The 23,115-nt window shown below is 52.6% G+C and overlaps 1 protein-coding gene across 1 annotated transcript; it reads right to left on the minus strand.

Annotated features, from left to right (window-relative positions):
- Positions 1–1,571: 1,571 nt before the first annotated feature.
- Positions 1,572–8,118, minus strand: CD177 (CD177 molecule). The gene is made up of 9 exons (XM_028088028.2): positions 7,855–8,118; positions 7,636–7,776; positions 6,740–6,925; positions 5,706–5,825; positions 5,405–5,521; positions 3,472–3,612; positions 2,572–2,757; positions 2,304–2,438; positions 1,572–2,050 (listed from the first exon to the last, which is right to left on the minus strand). The coding sequence occupies exons 1-9, from the start codon at positions 8,111–8,113 to the stop codon at positions 1,827–1,829; spliced, it is 1,509 nt and encodes a 502-aa protein (XP_027943829.2). The 5' UTR covers positions 8,114–8,118; the 3' UTR covers positions 1,572–1,826.
- Between the last annotated feature and the right edge of the window lie 14,997 nt (positions 8,119–23,115).

Genomic DNA, 23,115 nt, shown 5'->3' on the forward strand with positions numbered 1-23,115 from the left:
TCACAGCCATGGAGCTCTCTGATCTTCCCAGGTGCCCCATTTACACAGAGACAGTTGGCTTATCAGAGTGATAGAGTGGCCCATGAAGGCTTATGAGGGCACCGGGTGAGAGATGGTACCCTGGCATCCATCAGGAATGTACATCTCAGACCAACGGTCAGTCTATTGTGCCCCATCCCCCACAGGCAGAAGGCAGGAGTCCATGAGGCAAGAGGAGAATAAGGGAGAGCCCCTCCCGCTACTGCATACTCCCACCGACCACCCACTTAAAGAATTCTTGCTGTGGGTCTCTGTAGCCTTGGGATTGGTGTGGGTGAGGAACCCATCACAGCTCTAATCAACTGGAAGCCATGTCTGCAGCCCAGCCGTTTTGTGCTTCCCCACAAGGCAAAGAGGAGGGGCATTCTGCTGATCACTAGATGGAACGTGACCGCCAGAGGGAGGTTGGGTCGCTGGGTCAGGGAGGACTGTGTTTGGCAGCCAGGCGACATGTGAGGAGTACATCTTCCTATTTCCATGGCCAGTGGCCCTGCTCCATGGAAAACTGCAGACACTCAGTAAAGATCATCAAACACCCAAACCTCCTAAGAACGAAGACTTACGTCCCACGACAATTGCTTAAACTAGGTGTTGGCAGGTAGTAAGCTGATACGGAACGGGTGGGGGAAGGAGCACCCAACCGCATGCAGGACATTTGCAGCTTTGTTTTTACATTATTTCCTGCCCCCCGTCTGCCTCTCACTGTGGGCATATGAAGAACTGGCTATCGCCGTGGGCGTCCAACTCATTGTCACCAGCACACCACGTTGCTGTGATTACGTAATGGGTGGCAATGGTGCGACCTCTATACTGAGGACTCTGGTTTTCATCTGGACAAGGAGAAGGCATGGATGTGAGGAGGAAGAGGGTGGGCCAGGACGGACACCTGGTTTCCTTCTCCCCCTGCTCTGTGCCGTGGGTGGCAGATCTATGGGGCTGCATCGCAGGAATGCCTGCCCTCCAGCTGGGTTCAGTCAAGAGGAGCCCCAACGGGAGAACGGAGGAAGGACACTGAGTAAAGCTGGGGTACTCATTCCCCAGCTCCCTCCCTACGGTGTGGGCTGGGTGGCTTTTTCAGCTTAAGATCAGAGCATGTAGCAGGCAGCCCTCTGAAAAGCTCCCCCACACACCCTTCCTACTGCAGATTCCAGTAATGGTAAAGACTTCTCCCCCTTCTCGGGCCTAGGATGGTTACAGAGACCCAAGGAGATCAGCCTCGGGAAACTGCGCAAACCTTCTATGTCAAGTTTCTCGGGTAGGATGAATCCCCCTTTGTGCTGGGGCCTTGCCTGCTAAGAGGGTAGCCTCATCAGTGGTGCAACACCACCTCCCAGGTCATGGTGGTGCCCACTTACCTTTGGCCCGAGCATCCTGAAGGCTCTGCTACCCTTCAAGCTGGAATGGGGACATGCACCAGAACAGTGACGGAAGGTCCTAAGATGGTGAATCTCTCACCGGGCTCCTCCCCTCCCCAGCCAGATCTCTGCATGTCCTGCCCACCCCCCAAACACACACACAGAGAAACCCCATCATTCAGGGAAAGGACAATGTCTTTATTATCAGACACATGTGGCCACTCTTGACCTCTCCCAGAGGTCCAGTTCAGCCTTTCCCAGCTGCTTCTATATGTTGTTATCAGGCCATGAAGTATGTGGGTGTGCTGAGGGATGATGATTCATGGAGAGGGCAAGGAAATAATTCAGCATCCAAGGCTGCTTGGTTATGAGGTCAGAAGGAAGGTTGGTTTAGGGGGTCAGCAAGGAGCTAAGAATCATAGGGAAATGGGGTCAGCAGAGAGGCATCCCACACCAGACAGCTAGGGATAGTCCAAGCCCCACCACCCAAGCCAGTAAGGGCACGGGGGCCGCTCCAGCTTGGAGAATAAGGTCCTCCAGCTCTTCCTCAGAGGTCTCAATCACAGAGAAGACCCCAATTTTCCGGGCATCGTTCAACAAGGAGCTGGAAGCTTGGGTCACGCAGCCCTGAATGTTCAATTCAGAGTGTATCCCACCTACAGAGTGAGTCAGAGAGGTTTCAAAAGACAGCACACTCAAAGTCCTAAGACCCAGGAATCCCAGACCCCCCCAGCCCCCTCAGACGGGGAGACCGCGCTTAGTCCTCTCCTCCCTCAGACCTAGAAATCCGAGTTCCCAGGCCCCCACCCTCAAACCCTTGAGTCAGGGCCTCAAGTACCCTCCCACCTCAGAACCACTGCATCCAGTCCCCCAACCCTGCATTCTTGGAACCTGGCCATCAGCACTTACCTCCCTGGATCTTAATGTAACCACTGTAACAATGAGTGGTGCCATTGGGGCATATAATAGTTTTTGGGTTTTCTGGGCAGGATCCAAAGATGTTCACACAGATGGGACATTGCAGATTTCCCGGGGCAGGGGCAGCTGAAAAGTAGAGAGAAGGTTGGGGTGCACAGCTCTGCTCCTAGCTGGAGCCACCCTCCTCGATCCCTGGAGCCTCTGTGTCTCCCCATCTCAGGGTGTCCCCGGTCCCACCCAACCTGCTGGGCTTCCGTACCTGGACGAGGGAGAGAGTTCAACAGGACGTTGGTATTGCTGGCCCCGTTGCACCTGTTGGAGGAGCAGAAATGGGCATAGGAGGCCACCAGCACTCCAGGGGGCCCCGAGTGTACGGTGATCCTAGGGGCATCCTGCGTCCTGCCCTTGCTGCAGCCTTTGCTTCCTACTATGATTGATTTGTGTCCTGCGGGGAGGGGCGAGAGAGCAAAAGCTGGGCTGGGGGAGTGGGGCTCTGAGGGTCAAAGGCAGGAGGCAGAGCCAGGGGGGCTCCCTGACGCTCAGCAGGCAGGCAGAGGGTGAGTGCATGTGCCCGACTTCCAGAGCCCGGGGCACACTGAGGGCAGGGGGAAGGCTGGGGCCAGGGCCAGCTCTGCCGTCCGTCAGTTCTTCCCCCAACGCCACCTGCTCAGGACAGTCTCCCCGGAGCACCCACTTTCAAACGGGAACCTTCACCTAACTCTCCCTACCTCCTTTCCCCACGGGGTGCTCTCATCTCCGCATCCATATATTACTCTGTTTTGTGTGTGTGGTTTGTTTTTTCTTCCCCACTGGCGTGTAAAGCCTGAGGAAGGAGGACGGAAGGGACCCACGGTGCCTACAACAGTTGTCTGGCACACGGCGGGGGCTCGATAAATCTCAAACGGACTCAGCGAGGTTACCCTGTGCCGGCTCTGTTCTTGCCCCGCCCCCGCCCCCGCCCCCGCAGGGACTGTGACGACCACCCAGCGAGGGAGGTAGTATCACTGCTGTCATTTCTCCGTGTCCAGAAGGGCCAACTAAGGCACAGAAGAAGGAAGGCCTGAGCTTAGAAATTGAGGCATGAGGGGAACCCGGCAGGAAAATCGGGGGACAAGGCCCAGGGTGGGGACATTCGGGACTCTGAGTGCAGCCCACGTACCTACATCGACGAGCAGAAGTGTCTCCTGACACACCTCCCCAACACTACAAAGCTCGTAGTGACCTGTGGTCCACCTGAGGGGCGTCTGAGACAGGTTTTGATTGCTGTACAACGTGAGCCCCCGTTGACAGGTCAGAAAAGCTGGGGAGAAGGAGTTGGTGTGTAAGGGTCTGTGTAAGCCAGGGAATCAGCCATGTCCGTCCCTCCGGGTCCCGTGCTTGGGAAGGTGGCCACATTCTTGGGTCATTTTCCAGGTGACCTGGCCACAGAATCTCTCAATCTCAGATTTAGATGGGACCGTGGAAGTCGGGGTCCCATCCACATTCTTTACCCTGTTTTTTTTTTTTTAAGATTTTGTTTATTTGACAGAGAGAAACACAGCGAGAGAGGGAACCCAAGCAGGGGGAGCGGGAGAGGGAGAAGCAGACTCCCTGCTGAGCAGGGAGCCCGATGCGGGGCTCGATCCCAGGACCCTGGGATCATGACCGGAGCCGAAGGCAGATGCTTAACGACTGAGCCACCCAGGCGCCCCATCTTTACCCTGTTTTTGCCTGAACACCTGTGGGAGCCTTTCTCAAGGGTCCTCGAGGAAGGCCCCTCCTCCCTTTGGGTGTGACAGGCACCATGGCTCTTCCTTGGCCTACATCAAACTCTACTTGCCCTCTCTGACGCTCGGGGCCCTCATCTGGATGAGGAGGGTAGCCTGCCACTATATATATATATATATATATTAAGATTTATTTATTTATTTGAGAGAGAGAGAAAGCGGGGAGGGACAGAGGGAGGGGGAGAGAAAGAAACCCAAGCAGACCCCACAGCTGAGCGTGGAGCCCGACGTGGGGCTGGATCCCACAACCCTGAGATCACGACCCAAGCCGAAGCCAAGAGCTGGACGTTCAACCCACTGCACCACACAGATGCCCCACCACATATTTCTCTCCAGACCAAAATACTCAAATGCCTGGTGCACACTGAGCATCTACCATGTGCCAGGCTGTGGTAGCTGCTGTGCATGGACTAGCCCGTGAGTCTCTCAGGGAGCTCCCCTCACCCGGATTACCTCATTGCCTCACGGCAACCTCCAGTGTAGGTGGCTTAATCATCATCACCCCAACGTCAAGTTGGGAAACAGAGGCACAGGACTTGTGCAGGAGGTGCAGAAGCTTGCCCCATGTCCCAACCCAGGTGACTGGCAGAGCTGAGCTCGAAACGCAGGTGTTCTGGCTCCTTGGGGCGGGTGCTGACCACGCTCGGCCACCTCCGGCCCCCGAGGTCTAAACCTTCTCTTTAGACCTCACATGGCCAGCAGGGATGGGTCCCTCGATGCAGAAGCACCTGGGCTGGTGAGGAGGCATCCACAAACGTGGCACCTTCACCACGGCCCCTCGAGGGAGGCCTGTTCATCTCCCGGCTACGCAGATGACAAAACCGCCCTCTGCTGCCTGCTCCAAGCCTCATCCCACTCCCCCCCACCCTCCAGCCCCCTGCTTACCCATCTTGCTCAATGGCACCTCCTTTCTTGCAGCCGCGCCAGGAAAATATTGCTGTCACTTTGGACAATTGCCTTTCTCTTAGGTTGCACCCATCAGGAAATCCTGTGGCTTCAGCCGCAAAATACCACCAGGACCTTGTGGGCTTCTCACCAGCTGCACTGCTTTCCCCAGAGCCGAGACCACTGGCCCTCACCTGCTTCCCCCCGATTTCCCGGCCCCACCCCCAGCAACCATGAGGGAATCCTCAAAAGGGGGTAAGTCCATTCATGTCCCTCCTCTGCTCGGAAGACTCCAAAAGGTCTCCATCCCTCTCAGCATAAAATTCCTAGTCCCTCTGCCGCCAAAGGCCCACGGATCTGGTCTTAATAGCCACTCAGGTTGCTCGAGGCTCCTCGCTGTGTCCCCCACCCCTGCAGGGCTTCTTGCGAGCTGACACTCACCACCAGGGCTGCAGTCCTCCCTCATTTCGATGGGCCCGATTTTCTGAATCCCGTTGAGCAGGTTGCAGCCTGCTTGGGACGTGCATCCTTGGACTCTCAGAATGCTGAAGCTATCCCCTGTGGACCGGGGCAGGGAGGGAGACGCTGCTAGGACCACCCCGCCCCTTGGGGGAGCCACCCTCCTCAGGTCCCAGCTTCTGTCCCTCACCAGAGAACCAGATCTTGGTCCTCCATCTCCTCCTCCTGCCGCCTTAGTGCCCCACATCCCATGGCCCACGGGGGCCCCCCTGTGCTGGCTCACCTTCCCTGAGCCTGATTGCTCCGCGGTAGCAATGCGTGCTTCCGGCTGGGCAGGTCAGTTCTGTGGCAGACTTGCAGTCTTCTGTAGACAAGCAGACTGGACACCTCAGGGAGCTCGGGCCTGGGGAGGTGAAGAAAGGGCTCTGGATCTAATGGGGGCCTGCTCTCCACGGCCCTGCCACTTTGCTGGTCCCTAGAAGGAACCTCCCCAGTCTCCCACAAACGCGCCCTCCTTGGCTCCTCCCTTGCAGGCAAGCCAGGGAATCAGGGACAGGTGGCAAGGGAGAGAGCAAGGGCCAAGGGGTGGGCAAGAACCCCGGAGGGGTCATCTGGGCCTGAGTACCTGAGGGGGTGCAGGGAGGGGAGGGGTGCCCTAGGAGGAAGCAGTGGATTCACCCACAGGTTCCACAAAACAGTCCGAGAACACTAGAGCCTCGCGTTCACAAACTAATCCAAAGAGTCGAGAAGCACGAAACATTGCCCCAAACCTGATCTGGGGCTACCAGACAAGGAAGGTGTGGTCCGTGACACTGTAACAGTGTTGTGTGGCTAGATGGGAACCACACTGCTGGTGAGCACAGCACCACACAGAGTTGGGCAATCACTTTTGTATTCCTGAAGCTAATGTCACACTGTGTGTTAACTAGGCTCAAGGAAAAAAAAAATTTTTTTTAAGTTCCAGGCTAATTTCACTTTGGAAGAGGAACTGCCAAAACCCTAAATAAAACATGAGTGAATCAAATTCTAACTCAAAGAAGAAGAAAAAGAAGGAGGAGGAGGAGGAAGGGGTATGCACTAGGTTAAGGCCATGCCCCAGTCTAAGCGAGGTGGCTGAACACCAGGAGATCCCTGTGGCTTGCGGCTCCAGGACAATAGAAGAAGGGGTGCTGAGGGAGGGAGCCCCAGACAGAGCAGACAGGGAGTCGGGAGGGAGGAGGGATCCAAAGGTCGCTCCCTCTGTGCTCACTTCCACTCCTCAGCCCTGCTGCTCCCCTGCGCCCACAAGCCCCTTCTCTGCCCGCTCCCACCTCATACCTGCAGTGGAGGGCAGGGTCCAGAGCGGGAGGCTGGTGGACATGCTGTTGCATTTGTCCTTCTCCCGGCACACACGGGTGTAAGAGAGGACAGTGAGGCCAGGGCCTGCACTGTGCTCCCTGATGAGGACATCCTGATCTGCCACAGGGGTGCATCCCTTGTTGATCACCACGTACACTTGGGGTCCTGCACCAAAAGAGAGTCAGGCCCTGGACCCCTGGGTCTGAGGGAGGAGGGGCTGGGGGCCTGGACCCCTGGGTCTGAGGGAGGAGAAGGCTGGGGGCCTGGACTCCTGGGTCTGAGGGAGGAGGGGCTGGGGGCCTGGACCCCTGGGTCTGAGGGAGGAGGGGCTGGGGGCCTGGACTCCTGGGTCTGAGGGAGGAGGGGCTGGGGGCCTGGACCCCTGGGTCTGAGGGAGGAGGGGCTGGGGGCCTGGACTCCTGGGTCTGAGGGAGGAGGGGCTGGGGGCCTGGACTCCTGGGTCTGAGGGAGGAGGGGCTGGGGGCCTGGACCCCTGGGTCTGAGGGAGGAGCGGCTGGGGGCCTGGACCCCTGGGTCTGAGGGAGGAGCGGCTGGGGGCCTGGACCCCTGGGTCTGAGGGAGGAGGGGGCTGGGGGCCTGGACCCCTGGGTCTGAGGGAGGAGGGGCTGGGGGCAGGACCCCTGGGTCTGAGGGAGGAGGGGGCTGGGGGCCTGGACTCCTGGGTCTGAGGGAGGAGGGGCTGGGGGCAGGACCCCTGGGTCTGAGGGAGGAGGGGGCTGGCGGCAGGACCCCTGGGTCTGAGGCAGGAGAGGCTTCCAAGTCCCTACACAGAGTACAGTAGGACTGGGCAAGGAAGGCTCCTTCTCCCGGGAGAGGGTGGGAGTCAGGCTTGGGGCCCACAGGGCCCTCCTCACCGTTCTCAATGAGGATCAGCGTGTCTTGGCAACCCCAGCCATCCTCACATTCCTCCACGCCAGTCGTCCACTCAAGGGGCAGTTCCGATACATTCCTCAGAGAATTATCTGTCCCCCTTTGACAGATCAGGGCCTGCACTCCTGAGATGGGCAGAGAAATCCATCTGAGCCCATCCTCCAGGAAAATGCCCTCCCAGGTCAGGGTCCTCCCTCACTCACGGGGCAGCATGAGGGTGGCGCCCAGGAGAGCCAGCCGCAGGGCAGGGCTCATGGTCAGGGTGGTTGGAACTCTCGCTCCTGTTCTTTCTTCTGGGTACCCCAGCCTTTTATATCTTGCCAGGAAAGGGCAGGACGGAGAGCCCTGACAGAGGAGGTCCGAGCGCACCCTCTGAGTCTCACTGGATAAGAAATCCGGGTACGCCCTCCTTCCCCAGACCCAGGAGTCCAGGCTCCCTGACCCCCCAACACTTAGAAACATCCCGGCCCCCAGGCCCCCACTGGCCCAGCTCCCCAGTCCCCTTTCTTCCTGCGCCCCACCTGGCGGGTGCCCACCCCCATGCTGTTTGGGTAGTTTGGGAAGGAGGTTTCCTCAGGGCAGCCTGGCCACCTTCTGGCCCCAGGTGGGGATGTTGGGGATATGACCCAACCGCCTGTGAGGACATTGTGCGGTGGGCACTGGTTACTCCCTGCTCTAACCTCTGCCCACCAGGGGTTCTTGCTTCTCCCTCCTTTCTCTTTCTTTCTTACGTTGCTTGCCTTTTTATTCCCATTTTCCCCGATGTTCCCTCCTGCTGTCTATTCCTCTGTTCTCCCCACTCCTAATGCAAGAGGAGCTGGGGTTCCTTCGTCCGGGGAGGGGAGAGGGGAGGGGGGTGGTCGTGGAAAGTGAGTTGCTGTCAAAGACAGGATATCCCTTGACAAAGCAAAGTTTCTTCCCTGGGATGTGCCAACAACCAGCTCTGCAGAGAAACAGCATCAGCGCAACGTGCCTTGTAACAGGGGCCTATTTCTGTGTATAAAACTCGGACTTTGAGCTACCGATCATTTAACAATAAGCTCGCAACATTCTGAAATATTTAGCCATCGGCTTTTGCAAGCCTGTACAAACCAGCTCCAGCACGCTGGGGAGGAGAGGGCCAGGGAAGAATAGAAGCCTTGGCAGTGACTGCAGAGCCGACAAGTGGGTGTATGAGGAAGAGGAAGGTGGGGGCGGTGGTACCAGCAGCAGAGGGGGAGAGAGGCAAACATGTACCTTATAGTTCAAGTCTCTTCTTGATGTCTTTATACATTCTGTTTTATGTTTGCAAGTGTCACATTGCCACGCGGGCAGAGACGCGATTCCCACCGCATCTACGCCACTCATGGGGCACACGATGAGTCCTCAATATGTACTGATCGATTGAACAAACGAATGAAAGGTGGGGGAAGGTGGGAACAGAGTATTTGTGTAGGTCGTGCACCATGGAAACACCACTTCCTCCCCAAAAAGTCCCCTTGTCGCCGTGGCAACAGTGCCCTCTGGAGGTGTGTGTGGCCTGAAGCAGTGTTTTTGGAAGGAGAGAAGGACTGCTAGGCAAAGACACACAGAAGGTCATAGGTGGTCAGTGAAACATCTTGCTTTTAGTCCACAAATATTCACTGAGGCCGGGCTCTGTGCCAGGCACCATCCCCATTGCTGGGGGACTCGGGAAGACCAACAAGAATGAGGCCCAGCTTTTGTTGAGCTCACACCCGAGTGAGAGAGAGAGAGAGACACTGAGCAAACACGGGAACACACACACACACACACACACACACACACACACACACACAGGGTGCTGAGTGCTGGGCAGGGTGAAGACCAGGTGATGTGAAAGGAAGTGAGTGAACTGGATCAGGGCAGGCCTCCTGGAGGAGGTGAACTATGAGTTGAGAACAGAATGCAGGGCGCCTGGGTGGCTCAGTTGGTTGGGCGACTGCCTTCGGCTCAGGTCATGATCCTGGAGTCCCGGGATCGAGTCCCGCGTCGGGCTCCCTGCTCGGCAGGGAGTCTGCTTCTCCCTCTGACCCTCTTCCCTCTCGTGCTCTCTATCTCTCATTCTCTCTCTCTCAAATAAATAAATAAAATCTTTAAAAAAAAAAAAAGAACAGAATGCAAAGAAAGAGTTTGTCATGGAGGGCATGTGGGAAAGGCATTCCAGCCAGAAGGAAGAGCAGGTGCAAAGGCCCTGAGGTGGGGCCACTCTTGGCTTATGTGAGGATTAGAAAGAAAGCAGGTGGCTCGGCTGCAGAGAAGGAAGGAGGAAGCGATGGGTGCTGAGGGTAGAGAGGCTGGCAAGGGCTTGGCAATGCAGGCCTGAGTCAGGATATTAAGGCAATCTTCCTGGGAGTCCCACATATTTCAAGGGGCAAATGCAAGGCTGGGCGTGGAACTATTTAGCAAAAAGGCTTTACAGTTGTAGGTATGTGAAACTCTGCTACCAGGCCGGATCTTGTTGCTCCCTGATTGTGAGGCCTTGGGTCATTCATTTCCCCTCTCCCAACTGCCTCGTCCTCTTCTGTAAAGTAAGGGTGATGACTATTGGCACCTCATGGGTTGCTCATGGACCCAGAAGCTCAAGAATGAGCAGCGAGGGGGCGCCTGCGTGGCTCAGTCATTAAGCGTCTGCCTTCGGCTCAGGTCATGATCCCAGGGTCCTGGGATCGAGCCCCACATCGGGCTCCCTGCTCAGCGGGGAGTCTGCTTCTCCCTCTCCCACTCCCCCTGCTTGTCTCTCGCTGTGTCTCTCTCTGTCAAATAAATAAAATCTTTAAAAAAAAAAAAAAAGAATGAGCAGGGAGGCTGGGTCCATTTGAGAAAGACCCTGCAATGCAACCATGGGCGTAGACAGTGACTCTTCCCCTATGCCAGAAAAACTGGGGGCCATTGATCCGGGGGAGTTGGGCACTGGCCAAAGGCATAAATGCTCAGGCCTTGCAGGGATTCTTTGGATGATGGCTCTGGACAAACATGAATCGCTGCCGTGAAGGAGGTCAGGGCTCCTGCGTGGTCCTGTGATATAGTTCAGAGGGACCTGGATCATTTGAGTTTCTACAGAGCATCACACTGCTCCACTTCATTGACAGATTTATGTTATTTACTCAGATACAGTGAAAAGAGGTAGCAAGCACCCTTGATGATTCAGGAGGAAGACGTGTGTGCCAGAGGGTGGGCAATAAGCCCCCCCATCGTGTTGGTGTAAATCCTAGGGGCCCAGAGGTCATGGGCATGTCCCCCAACAGTAACCCCCCTGTATCAGCAGAAGAGACTTTCCAAAGCCCTCAATGGACGTCTGAAACTGTGGGAGTACCAAGCTCCATATGTACTATGTGCCTTTCCTGTCCATACATACGTATGATAAAATTCAATTTATAAATTAGAGGCACTAAAAGATTAATCACAATGACTACTAATAAAATAAGATACTATAATACAAGTTGGGTGCATGTGGTCTCTCAAAGTACCTTATTGTGCTGGACTCACCCTTCTTTGTGTGATGACAGGAGATGATAAAATGCCCACCTGATGGGGTGAAGGGAGGGGAATGACGCAGACCTGGTGACCAGTGTTCAGCGAGTCCTGGTCTTCTGACCATATGTCTGAAGGGGGATCATCTGCTTCCAGACCACAGCTTACTGCAGGGGCGGGGGAGGGGGACCACTGTACTCTTCTGAGACAATTTGCTACACCTTTAGGAAAAAGGTCCCTTAAGATTTGGGGCGGGGGGGCGCGGATGTAGCACATTTGACATACTACTCCTACTCATTTCCGAGCAAACCCACAAGACTGCCAAATTTTTTTAAGATTTTATTTATTTGACAGAGAGCACAAGCAGGAGGCACGGGAGAGGGAGAAGCAGGCTCCCAAGGCTGCCAGTTTTGAGTAGATCCTAGAGTAGGAAGGGACTCGAATGAAAGGCATGTGACCCAAGAGACCCAACGTCATCAAAATCTTCTGTGATATAAAGAGATAATAGGATAGTCACAGTGAGAAACTCAGGGTTTGGGAGCAAAGATGCGTCTCCTTCTGCAAATAACTGTCTTCCATTTAGAAAGCAGCTCCTGGGGCACCTGGGTGGCTCAGTCGTTTAAGCGTCTGCTATCAGCTCAGGTCATGATCTCAGGATCCTGGGATTGAGCCCTGCATTGGGCTCCTGCTCAGTGGGGAGCCTGCTTCTCCCTCTCCCTCTGCCCCTGCCCCCTGCTCATGCTCTCTCTCTCTCTCTCTCTCTCTCTGTCAAATAAATAAATAAATAAAATCTTTAAAAGCAAGCAAGCAAGCAAGCTCCTGGCTCCTTACTATGTCCCAGGGGAGCCTGCATACTGGACTCTGGGCCACCAAGGGCATCCTGACCTGCACTGCACATCACATACGGGGCATGCACAGCAGCATCCATCATCCATGGGAACAGTGTATGCGGTGTGTATGGGATCAGGCTCTCGCAGGTCCAGAGGGCAGAGGCGAATGCCTCAGTAGGTGGCTCGGATGCCCACGGTGCCTCCTTCTACTGCCTCTTCCTCTGCTTGCACCTGTGGGTTCATGGGGATACCCTGTGATCTCTTTACAGCGAAGGGATGGAACAGACCAGGTTTATGCACAGATCTGTACGGCGGGCTGGTGCCAAGCAATGGGTAGCTGCTGTTTAGCCCTGCACTCGTGTGGCCCTGAATGACGTAGGGAAATCCTTCAGGTGGCTAAACATAGTCACCTGAGGGCCTCACCGAGGGCCACACTGTGGCAGCGGATCAGCCGGAACCGTGAGGCACAGGTGGGAGTGAGCCTGCTGTTGCCAAGAAGGATCTGCCTGAGAAGGGCTCATCAAGAGGATGGGGTGCAGCCGGGACTGGGGGTGACTACAAGCCTTCCAGGTAGCCGGCGTGGGTGTGGGCAACCAAGGGAGAGCCATTCCAAGCAGAAGGAACAACGGGGCAAGGCCAAGGAGGCAGGAAACGCCTGGGCACGTCTTGGGAATGGCTGTGGGGGGGGGGGGGAGCGGGGCCTGGGCTGATCAAGTAGCTGCGAAGCCAGACGGAGGGGTTGGCCTGCGTCCCGAGGGCAGGGAGCCACGGAGGGGTGCAAAGCCGGGAAGGATGCTCTGCCAGGGAAGCCTTCTGACTGCCCTTCCCTTTTCCATGTGGACGTTCTCATCTTTTGGTCGCTCCTTTCCCCCACGTTTGCTCTCTGGGATCATCTGAAGGAACCAACTGACCCCAGCATCAACATATTCACCTCTGCCACCTCAGTGGGGATACCACAACCACCTCGGCATCCAATATGGCGCTCTCCACCTGCACTTCTGTCTCTGCCACCACCAGTGATCCCTTGGGCAACTGTAAAATGATCACAGGACTTGCCTTACCTATACTCCTGCCCCCCCCTCCACCCCCAGAGTTCTCTCTGTGCTGCTCCCATGTGGTGGAAACCAAATCCCCAAATGCAGTTTTGTTTCCTGATCCGAGTTATTGAATTGGTCATGGTCCCAGCAGGATAACGGATGGTACACCCAAACTGGGTAATTTGAGTAGAATTTATGAAAGGAACTGCTGTTCACAAACGTTAAGGTTGGATCCAGGGAAACACAAAGGGTGGTGCAGGAGTTGGGAGTCATCCTGTATTTTAAATATATCGTTTGTTGTGACAATATATAACAAAGAGTCAGGACTACTGTGAACGCAGGTCAGGTTGTGCACTGCACAAATGCTCTACACCTAGGGGGTGCCATGCACTTTGCAGACAACATAACTTGTAGGGAAAGGCTTAATACTGAAACAGGGAGAGAAAGCTCCCCTCTACAAAAACCCACACCTGAACACAAGGCCATGCACATTGATGATATGCTGCTGAATGTTTAACTGCTTCCCTGAGGGGAGAAATAAAAGCTCTGATTTGTAGTGTTTGCCAATTTCCATGGGGTAAATATTCCCACCATGGCTGATTTCAAGCGACCACGATGTCTCAGAACATGGAGTTGGCAAGAAACGCCCTGTGGCAACCCTTATATGATATTTTTACCACACAGATGCAATAGATGTATATAAATAATCTCAAGAGCATAGGTAATACTTGGGGCGCCTGGGTGGCTCAGTCGTTAAGTGTCTGCCTTCGGCTCAGATCATGATCCCAGGGTCCTGGGATCAAGCCCCGCATCGGGCTCCCTGCTCGGCAGGAAGCCTGCTTCTCCCTCTTCCACTCCCCCTGCTTGTGTTCCCTCTCTTGCTGTGTCTCTCTCTGTCAAATAAATGAATAAAAAAAAAAAAAAAAGAATTTCCACTGGGTTTTTTGATAGTTAAAAAAAAAAAAACAACTGAACCTGGGGTGCCTGGTTGGCTCAGTTGATTAACCATCTGACTTCGGCTCAAGTCATGATCTCAGGGTCCTGGGATTGACCCCCTACATCGGGCTCCGTGCTGAGCACAGAGTCTACTTGTCCCTCTCCTTCCCCCTCTGCTCCTCCCCCAACTGATGCTCATTCTCTCTCTCTCTCTCAAACAAATAAATTAATAAAATCTTTAGGGAAAAAAGCAAATAATCTTTTGATCTAAGGAAGGCTAAGCCTAATGTTTTCATTAGTCTTAAATTTTCTGAACCATGCCAACTTGGCCCTGCTGGTTTAAAATCAGAGCAATGGGCCTCCATTCGCTGTGTTTAATTTATCGACAGTGATCGACACCTCGTCATTGGTTTAAAAATAAAGAAGTGTTCTAATCCGGTATGGTGGCCTTTATAACTTTTAAGACTGAGCGGCCATCTGAGTGTCTCCATAGCCTGTCCCAGGGGCAGAATATCCAGCCCACTTCCACGGAGCTGCACAGCCTTGGGTGGGGTCTTTGAGCCTCTCAAATGACCATGATGGGGGCAGCACACTGAACCCCCAGAGACTGTCACTGTTTACGAGTCCTCGTGGGAAGGGAAAGGTCTGAGAGGTATGGACACAGGGCTGGAGGAGGTGAAGGTGTTGAAGGGGGACAGATCAAAGGATCCAAGGGAGCTGAAGGGAAAGTCGAAGGGCCAAACAAGAGGAAGGAGGATCGGGGAAGACTGTGGTCAGCGGGACAGGGGACAGGAAGATGGCAGTGGCCCCTGGGATGAGCAGACTGTGAGGAAATCTTGAAAGGGGGGGTGGAATTTTCCCACAGCACTACTTCCTCTCATGCAGAATCCCTGGGGTCCTAGAGGAAACGGATCCCCACTGGCGCGTGGGAGAACTGCAAAGTTCCTGTCAACACAAACAGAGCTACTGGTGTCCAGAAGATCTGGAGCACCAAGAGCCAAATGGTAAACCTGGGCCTCTCGGGGGCACCCAGGTGGCTTAGTTGATTAAGCCTCTGCCTCCGGCTCCGGTCGTGATCCCAGGGTGTTGGGATCAAGCCCCGCGTGGGGCTCCCTGCTCGGTGGGGAGTCTGCTTCTCCCCCTGCCTGCCCCTGCCTCCCGCTTGTGCTCTCTCTCTCTCAAATCAATAAATACAATCTTAAACCAAAAACCCAAAACGTGTCACCCAGCTGGTAAACAGACTGCAAGGTCACGAGACATGCCTTGTGTTGTGAGAAAAAAAAAAAAAACGTGGTTCTTCTATAGAGCTTCCATATCAGTAGTCGCTGGGATTCGTGCAACAGCTAGGAGCCCTTCCTGCGTGTGAGAACGTGATGACGGAGAATGACTCATGCCAGTTTATAACAGGCTGGTGGGAAGCAGACAAGCGCACACTCGCTACGGCCGGTAACGAGTCAGTCATGTTCCCTATCAAACTTTGGGTCGTGGAGCTCATGGTGGAAGCTGTAGCTACCTTTGTCCTGCATAAGATAAGAAGGTATATCCCAGGTTTGTTCATGACATTTCCAGAGAACCGATGGAAATTCATAGATTGGTTTAAAAAGATGAGCCAATTTCTATTGAAGAGAACTCTTACTTATATCATTGACAAACTTATTTCTGTTGTACATAATATGATTGACGGAAAATTCTTGATAAATATGCCATATTGTTTTGCACACAAGATGTTTTCTAAACCGGACGATGTGATTGTGGTTTGACTACTCGTCTACCTGTGTGATCTGAACTTTCTGTGAGAATTCTTTTCATTGGAAAACTTATTTCTGTTGTTCACAATATGATTGACAGCATAAAAAATTTTTTTACAGAAAAGTCTTGATAAATATGCCATATAGTTTTGGAGACAGGATGTTTTCTTAACCGAATGATTTAACTACTCGTCTACCTGTGTAATCTGGACCTTCTGCAAGAATTCTTATCATTGGAAAACTTGTTTCTGCTGTACACAATACGATTGACGGAAAAAAAATTTTTACGGAAAATTCGTGATAAATATGCCATATTGTTTTGGACACAAGATGTTTTCTAAACGAATCATTGAAAATCATGAAAAACTAATGATGCACTATATGAAGAATTTATATAAACCTATGGGTTTTTACCTTCATCAAATCTTTCTCCTCCCCCGCTCAGAGCACATTTCAGGTTCCTCCTGAATCTGTGCCTCCCAGATTTCAAAAAAAAGTTTTGTTTTGCTTTGCAGCCTCAGTTCTTTCTTTTTTGACACACAGGAGCAAATAAACTTCGTATCAACAAAGAGAGTGTCTGCAGCCTTATTGCCGCGTCCTAGGCTCACTTCTTTCTCCTGTGTGGCTCAGGCTCTGTGGCCAGGATCCGAGGAGAAGTAGGGAAAAACCACGGTGGATGAGAAAGAGAGCTCCAGGCCATGGCGTGGGGTGGGCTGGGGAGGGAGGGGTCCGCAGCCTGGCTGGGATTTGCTGCGTGGAGGATGGGGGTGGGGGTGGTTTCTGAGACATAATATTGGGGGCTCAGCATCCCAGGGGGCTTTGGAGATGACTCTTTTCTGAAGACTTGGAAAACTGGGGTCTGGGCTGCTCTGAAGCTTCAGCGGCCACATTGGAAACACAGCTTGGAAATGGCAACCTTGAACTCAGCCCCACAGCCCCGGGCCCCCGCCAACAAAGAGACACGGGGGACTGGTCCGTCCTCATGAATCTATCTGTCTGCTCCCTTGGAGACCCCCACCAGGGGTCTGTAAATATGCTTTGTAGCCTGGCAGGCAGCTCTGAGAGCTGGACGCCCCCCGCTCCTGGGGGCCAAAAGCCTTTCCCACCACCCCATCTGCGCAGGTGGCTTCACACAAAGTTTGGGGACCCTGTGGCTGGTGTCACATCCAAGGCACCCTTGGTGGCAAATGCAGGAACTCTGGGGGCTGTCTGCTTGACAGTTTCAAAAGCACCTACTAGTAGAAAGGCCCTTTTATTTAGGAAGAAATAAAACTGGCTGCCAAGTGCCCTGAACCCCACAGAATTCCCCCCTCCCCTTTCAAGTTGACCCCCGTCATGCAAGGCTCGGCAGATTCTGCCCCCTTTTCTCATTGCATCCGGGCTCTGCCCACTCCGAGGTCACCAGCCTCAGTCCCCTTCCTGACGGACTCCTGTCCTCCCCATGCCTTCCAGTTACGCCAAAACCCCCTGGAGGATCTTGATAATGAATCCCACAGGAGGATTGGAGGATGTAGACGTATCGATGGGGGACAATCAAAGGATTCAAGAGAGCCGAAGAAAACATCTAAGCTATAAAGAGGGATGAATAAGGATCGGGGGATGATGAGAATGGAAGTCTTCGATGAGCCAGGTTGGGGATTCCATGTTGCTGGAAATGCCCAGTGAAGTCCCCCAGTGTCCTTAGGAGATGTTTGCTATTTCTGGAGATACGGATCTGATTTAGTGCCATGGCAGTAAGCACAGTCACTGACAGATGAAAAGATGACAAACTACAGAAGAAGATGACAAACTACCCATGGATTAATAGGTAGTCAAACCAGAGAGAAAAAAGCTTGTAGAGAGGGGCGCCTGGGGGGCTCATTCGGTTGAGCTCCCAGCTCTTGATTTTGGCTCGGGTCCTGGGATGCAGCCCCACATCAGCCTCCCTGCTCAGTGGGGACTCTGCTTGTCTCTCCCTCTGCCTTTCACCCTGCTTGTGCTCTCTCTCAAATAAAAGAAAAAAACAATCTTTAAAAGGAACAAAAAAACTTGAAAAGAGCAGGGAAAGAGTCCAGCTTTCTCAACCTCCTTCCTCCTGAAGGAAAGGGGACCACAGCAACTGCTTCTTTGAAAATCCATCCTCTTTAGGAACAAAACCATGTCTCGGAAGACTTCATATTGTTAATACCTCCAAACCCCCAAAGTGATACACAGATTCAATGAAATCCATGTTAAAATCCCAATGGCATTTTTGGCAGGAAGTAGGAAAAAAAAATCATCCCTCAATTCATAACCCCAAGGAGCCAGAACAATCTAGAAAAAGAAGTGGGAGGCTTGTACATCCCAAAACATATTACTGAGCTACAAGAAACCAAAGAGTGAGGTCCTGGCTTAGACACAGAGACACACATATAGACCAAACGAAGAAAACAGAGAGCCCCCGAATAAAGCCTCCCACACATGGCCAAATGATCTTCCCCAGGGTTCCAATCCCACTCGAATGAGAAAGGACAGTCTCTTCAATGAAAAGCCTTGGGAAGACAGGATATCCACATACAAAGAAGGAAAACGGACCCTTCCTTTCTACCATACACAAAAAGTAACTGAAAATAGATGACGCATCTCAACAGAGAACCTAAGACCGTGAAGCTGAGAGAGGAAAAGGGGAGAAAAGCTTCATGACACTGGATTTGGCAATGATGTCTAGGACATGACGCCAAAAGCACAGGCAACAAAAACCAACTACAGGGCGCCTGGGTGGCTCAGTTGGTTGAGCGACTGCCTTCGGCTCAGGTCATGATCCTGGAGTCCTGGGATCGAGTCCCGCATCGGGCTCCCTGCTCAGTGGGGAGTCTGCTTCTCCCTCTGACCCTCTTCCCTCTCGTGCTCTCTGTCTCTCATTCTCTCTCTCTCAAATAAATAAATAAAATCTTAAAAAAAAAAAACCAACTAGAAAACCGGGGCCATTTCAAGCTTACAGACTGTTGGCCCTCAGGAGAAACAATAAATTGAGTGAAGAAGAAACCTACATAATGGTAAAAGGATTTGCAATTCCTATGTCTATCAAGGGATTCAAATCGAAAAGATGTAAAGAAACTCTAAAATTCAAAACAACAAGGAAAACAAACTACCCAACTAAACAATGGGCAAAAATCTTGAAAAGACATTTCTCCAAAGATATACAATGGCCACCAAGCTTCTGAGAACATGCTCAGCACCACTAATCATTACAGAAAGCAAAACAAAGAACAAAGATACATCATGTCACACCCATTAGGATGGCCACTATCAACAATAACCAAAAGAACCCAAAAACCGTAAAACAACTTGTGTTGGGGAGGATCTGGAGGCATTGGAACCCTGGCCCGATGTCGGTGAAAATGTAAAATGGCCCATCTGCTGTGGAACACGGCGCAGAGTTTCCTCCAAAGGAAGAAATAGACTTACCACGTGATGGAGCAATCTCACTCCTGATTGTACATCCATAAGAATTGGAAGCAACATTACGAAGGATACTTGCACATCCCCGTCCATTGCAGTGTTGTTCTCCAGAGTCAAGCGCCCCGCGTGTCCACACCCAGAGAGGAATGGAGAAAGAACGTGTGGCATCTACATAACAGAATGTTATTCTATCTTAGAAAAGAAGGTAATTCTGGACCTTCTGCGAAGTGAAATGAACAAGTCACAGAAAGACAAATACCCTATGATTCCTCTTATATGTGTATCTAAAATAGCGACATGTAAAAAACGGAAAGAACTGTGGGGGCAGTGGGGCAGACGGGGAGGAACACAGAGCAGTGGGTACAGATCTTCAGTCACAAAATGAACAGGTGCTGGAGAGGCGTTGTATGGCAGGGAGAATATGTACAGCCCTGCTGTAGGATACACTGGTGCATGGCTAATGGTAGCAAACATAATGTTATGTGTTTTTTACTTTAATTTTTAACAGATTTCTTTAAGGGAAAAACCGGGGTAAAGAACCCTGGGGCTTTTGAAACCTTCTTGCCTTCAAAGAGGAAGTTCTGGGTGTGACAAATACAAAGTGTTGGTGGGTGAGTTTCATTTCCTGTTCCCAATCAGCCCGTTTCACCCCAGATGGTTGCTTGTGGGGTCTCTGAGCCCCTCAAGAGCCCACGGTGGGGGAGAGGCTCAAAGCTCCAGGGATTATCGGGAGATAATCGGGAGAAGGGCCGGGCAAGGATGGAAACAGGGGTAGAGGAGGTAGCAGTGTGGAAGGGGGCAGATGAAAGGATTCAGGACAGCTGAAAAATCTAAGATGTGACATTAAAAAAGAAAAAGAACAAAGGGGGTGCCTGGCTGGCTCAGTCCATAGACCATGAGACTCTTGTCTCTAGGTGGTGGTCTCAAGCTTCCTTTAAAAAATAAAAATAGAAGTTCTTGGGTGGCTCAGTTGGTTAAGCGTCCAACTCTTGATCTCAGCTCAGGTTTTGATCTCAGGGTTTGTGTTCCAGCCCCACGTTGTGTTTAAATTAAAAATGAAATTTAAAATAATGGAAATCAAAAAAGGAAGAATGAGGAAAGGGGATGGTGAGGAGGGAGACACCTTAGATGAGCAGGTTGGGAAGCTCCTGAGTCAGGGGCTCTGTGCGGCCATGGACGCTCCCCTGTGTTTAAGAAAACCTTGCCTTTTCTGAAGATACCAAATGCAATTCGCACCCTAAAGGGGAAGCGTCTAGCAGGCAGTGCAGAGGAGAGAGGAGCAGAGTCACTCGTGGCGTCCACAAATGGTGAGGGCAAAGAGAACACTTTGCAGAGGGCACGGAACGTGTCTCTTGGTGACGTTCCTCCCACTCCTGGGCTCCAGGATAGGCATGGAGGGAACCCCTCCGAGCGGGCAGAGCTGCAAAGTCCCAGGAAAGGGACCAGAGCAAGTGCTTCTTGGAATATCAACCATCCTCACCCAAGAGAGCCACATGGTGCTCTGGGGTCTGTCCCCTTTCTGGGCTCAAGGGTACCGTTGGGGTTCACATTAAGAGACAGGACTTCTTACCACAGGTTTTGACCCCCACACAGCCCTGGGACGTCGTAGCCACACTGGGCTCACCAGGCCTGGGCTTGTTGAGCGGACCTTCCCTTTTTCTGGGAGTCTTTGCCGCTTGGGTCCACGCAGCCCCGGCCTCCCGCCTGCTGGTGGCCTGAGGGAACTTCCGTGCAGGGGCTGCCCTCCCCGGTCCACGTGGGCAGGGATGAAGGCATGTGATGAATCTGACGACCCAGAGGAAGGACCCTGGCTCAAGAGAGACCATGGAGGGGAGAGGGTGTGCGTGCAGCAACCACCCAGTGGGGCATCTCCCCTGGGGCCGCCTGGAAATGTGCAGCTGGCCGAGTTCTGGCTCTTTCGCCCCATCATTCAAATGAGGTCTTTACAGAGGTAAAGAGCTACAGGGAAGGTTTGAGTCTTCATGACCCCACCACACAATTGCAAGAAAGGGGATCTACCCCCAGGAACGAAAGGACAGGGGGACCCAGCCTCCCTACTCACACCCACCTCCCCTCAAACCTGGAGCAGCCAGTGTCCCTGAAGCCCGGGGGCCCATCATGCAGGGCTTTGGGGGGCCACATGAGGGACCCTGTGTCTTTTTCGAAGTGCAGTCGGACGTGTCTAAAGGGACTATTTATTCGTTGTTTGACGGATCTGTTTTCCAGAAGCGACATGATCTATTTACATGACGTTATTCTGGTGGCATCGCTCTGCTTGCCGCCCAGAGAAGGCCCCAGAGAGAGGAGACAGTGGAAGCTGTCATAGGCAGAAGAGTGACCCCCCAGGATGTCCACACCCTGCTCCCCAGAGCCTGTGAATACGTGACTGGACAAGGCAACGGGGAATTAAGGTTGTTACTAGGCTGGCCTTTAAATGGGGAGATTGTCTTGGGCGATCCCTGTGGCTCTGTGTCAGGCTTCTGAGCTACAAAACTCTAGGATTAACAAATTGTGTTGTGTGAAGCCACTGCGGTTGTGGTAGTTTGTCACAGCAACAGTAGGAACCTCACGCCCTGCAAGGCTGGTTAGACCCGCCAGGTTCACGTAGGAAATGACAACTTGGACTCGTGGTCGCGGTGGAGGAGAAAGTGGTAGAGAAACAGAAGAAATGTCGGGGCAGGTGGGGGACCTGGAGAGCTTTGGGTGACAGATTCCACGTGGGGCAGGGGGGGACCAAAGATTCAATAGTGACTCTCATGATTCTTGCGGCAGCACCCACGTGGCGGGAAAGACCTTTAATAGAAGGAGACGTGTGCAGGCTGAGCCTGTGTGAAGACCGGAAGTGAATGCTGGAATTATGTGTGCAGTTAAGGCGCTGAGGGGGGCGCAGGGACGGGTTCGGCTTGGTCCCAGCTTGTGCGAGAGGCCAGAGAGGAGAGGTGGGGGCAGTCCATCCAGCAGGACACGATCCTCATGGTGTCCACCGGGGCCTGAAGGCATCCATCAAGCCCCACGTGTCCCCCCACACACTTGAAAAGTACATCCAGTGGGGCGCCTGGGTGGCTCAGTCAGTTAAGCGTCTGACTCTTGATTTCCGTTCAGGTCATGATCTCAGGGTCGTGGGATTGAGCCCCACGTCAGGCTCCACGCACAGCGGGAAATCTGCTTCTCCCTCTCCATCTGCCTCCCACCCTCCCTGGTGCGCGCTCTCTCTCTCTCTCTCTAATAAATGCAATCTTTAAAAAAAATTAAAATAAAAGATAAAAAACTGAACCTAAAGAAAGATTTACTATTACTTTGTTTACATCAGTGAATACAGTTTTAAACGCACACTAACTCTGAATGCCTGCTTTTGTGTTACTTTATATAGAAGTGGGTTGGGGCCATCTTTACAATGCCAAAAATGAATTAAAAACACACATGGCAAATAAAAATGCCATGCTCCCTCCCTGACTAGGGTCAAGCAAGCAGATACATACAGGCGATTTACTTTAGAATAGAAAAGGAAAAAAAAAAAAAAGCCCCTCATCTAAGCTTGGGAATTCTGGTACAAACTTTAAAAAACCTTCCTGGGAGCTGTATGTGGAACAATGTCCAAAGCCCACTCTGAAAGGGAAAACATTCAAATTCCAAGAAACCAGGGCTGAGAGACCTTGTTAAAGACACAGGACTTTCAGTAGAGACCCTAGAAAAATCATACCTTAGGAGCAGGGCTAAACCAGCCCTAGAGTGAAGTCTATACCCAAGCTAATAAAATTTAAATATTCTATATTATTCTATACTACATATTCTTAAATATTTCCAGATATTAGCAATGAACAACTGGAAAGTGAAATATTTTTTTAAATACCATTTGAGCGGGGGGTGCCTGGAGGCTTGGCGAGTGGAGTGTATGAGTACACTATTCTGTACTCACCATTTCAACTGCAACACACACCTCTCTCAATATATGATGGCTTGAATTGTGTCTCCCCCCTTCCAAATTCCTGACCCCCAGTACCTCAGAAAGTGACCTTATTTGG

The sequence above is a fragment of the Eumetopias jubatus genome, unplaced genomic scaffold, assembly GCF_037043125.1.
Source record: "Eumetopias jubatus isolate StellerSeaLion01/CBP00866 unplaced genomic scaffold, mEumJub1_p1.0 scaffold_10, whole genome shotgun sequence".
Lineage (NCBI taxonomy): Eukaryota > Metazoa > Chordata > Mammalia > Carnivora > Otariidae > Eumetopias > Eumetopias jubatus.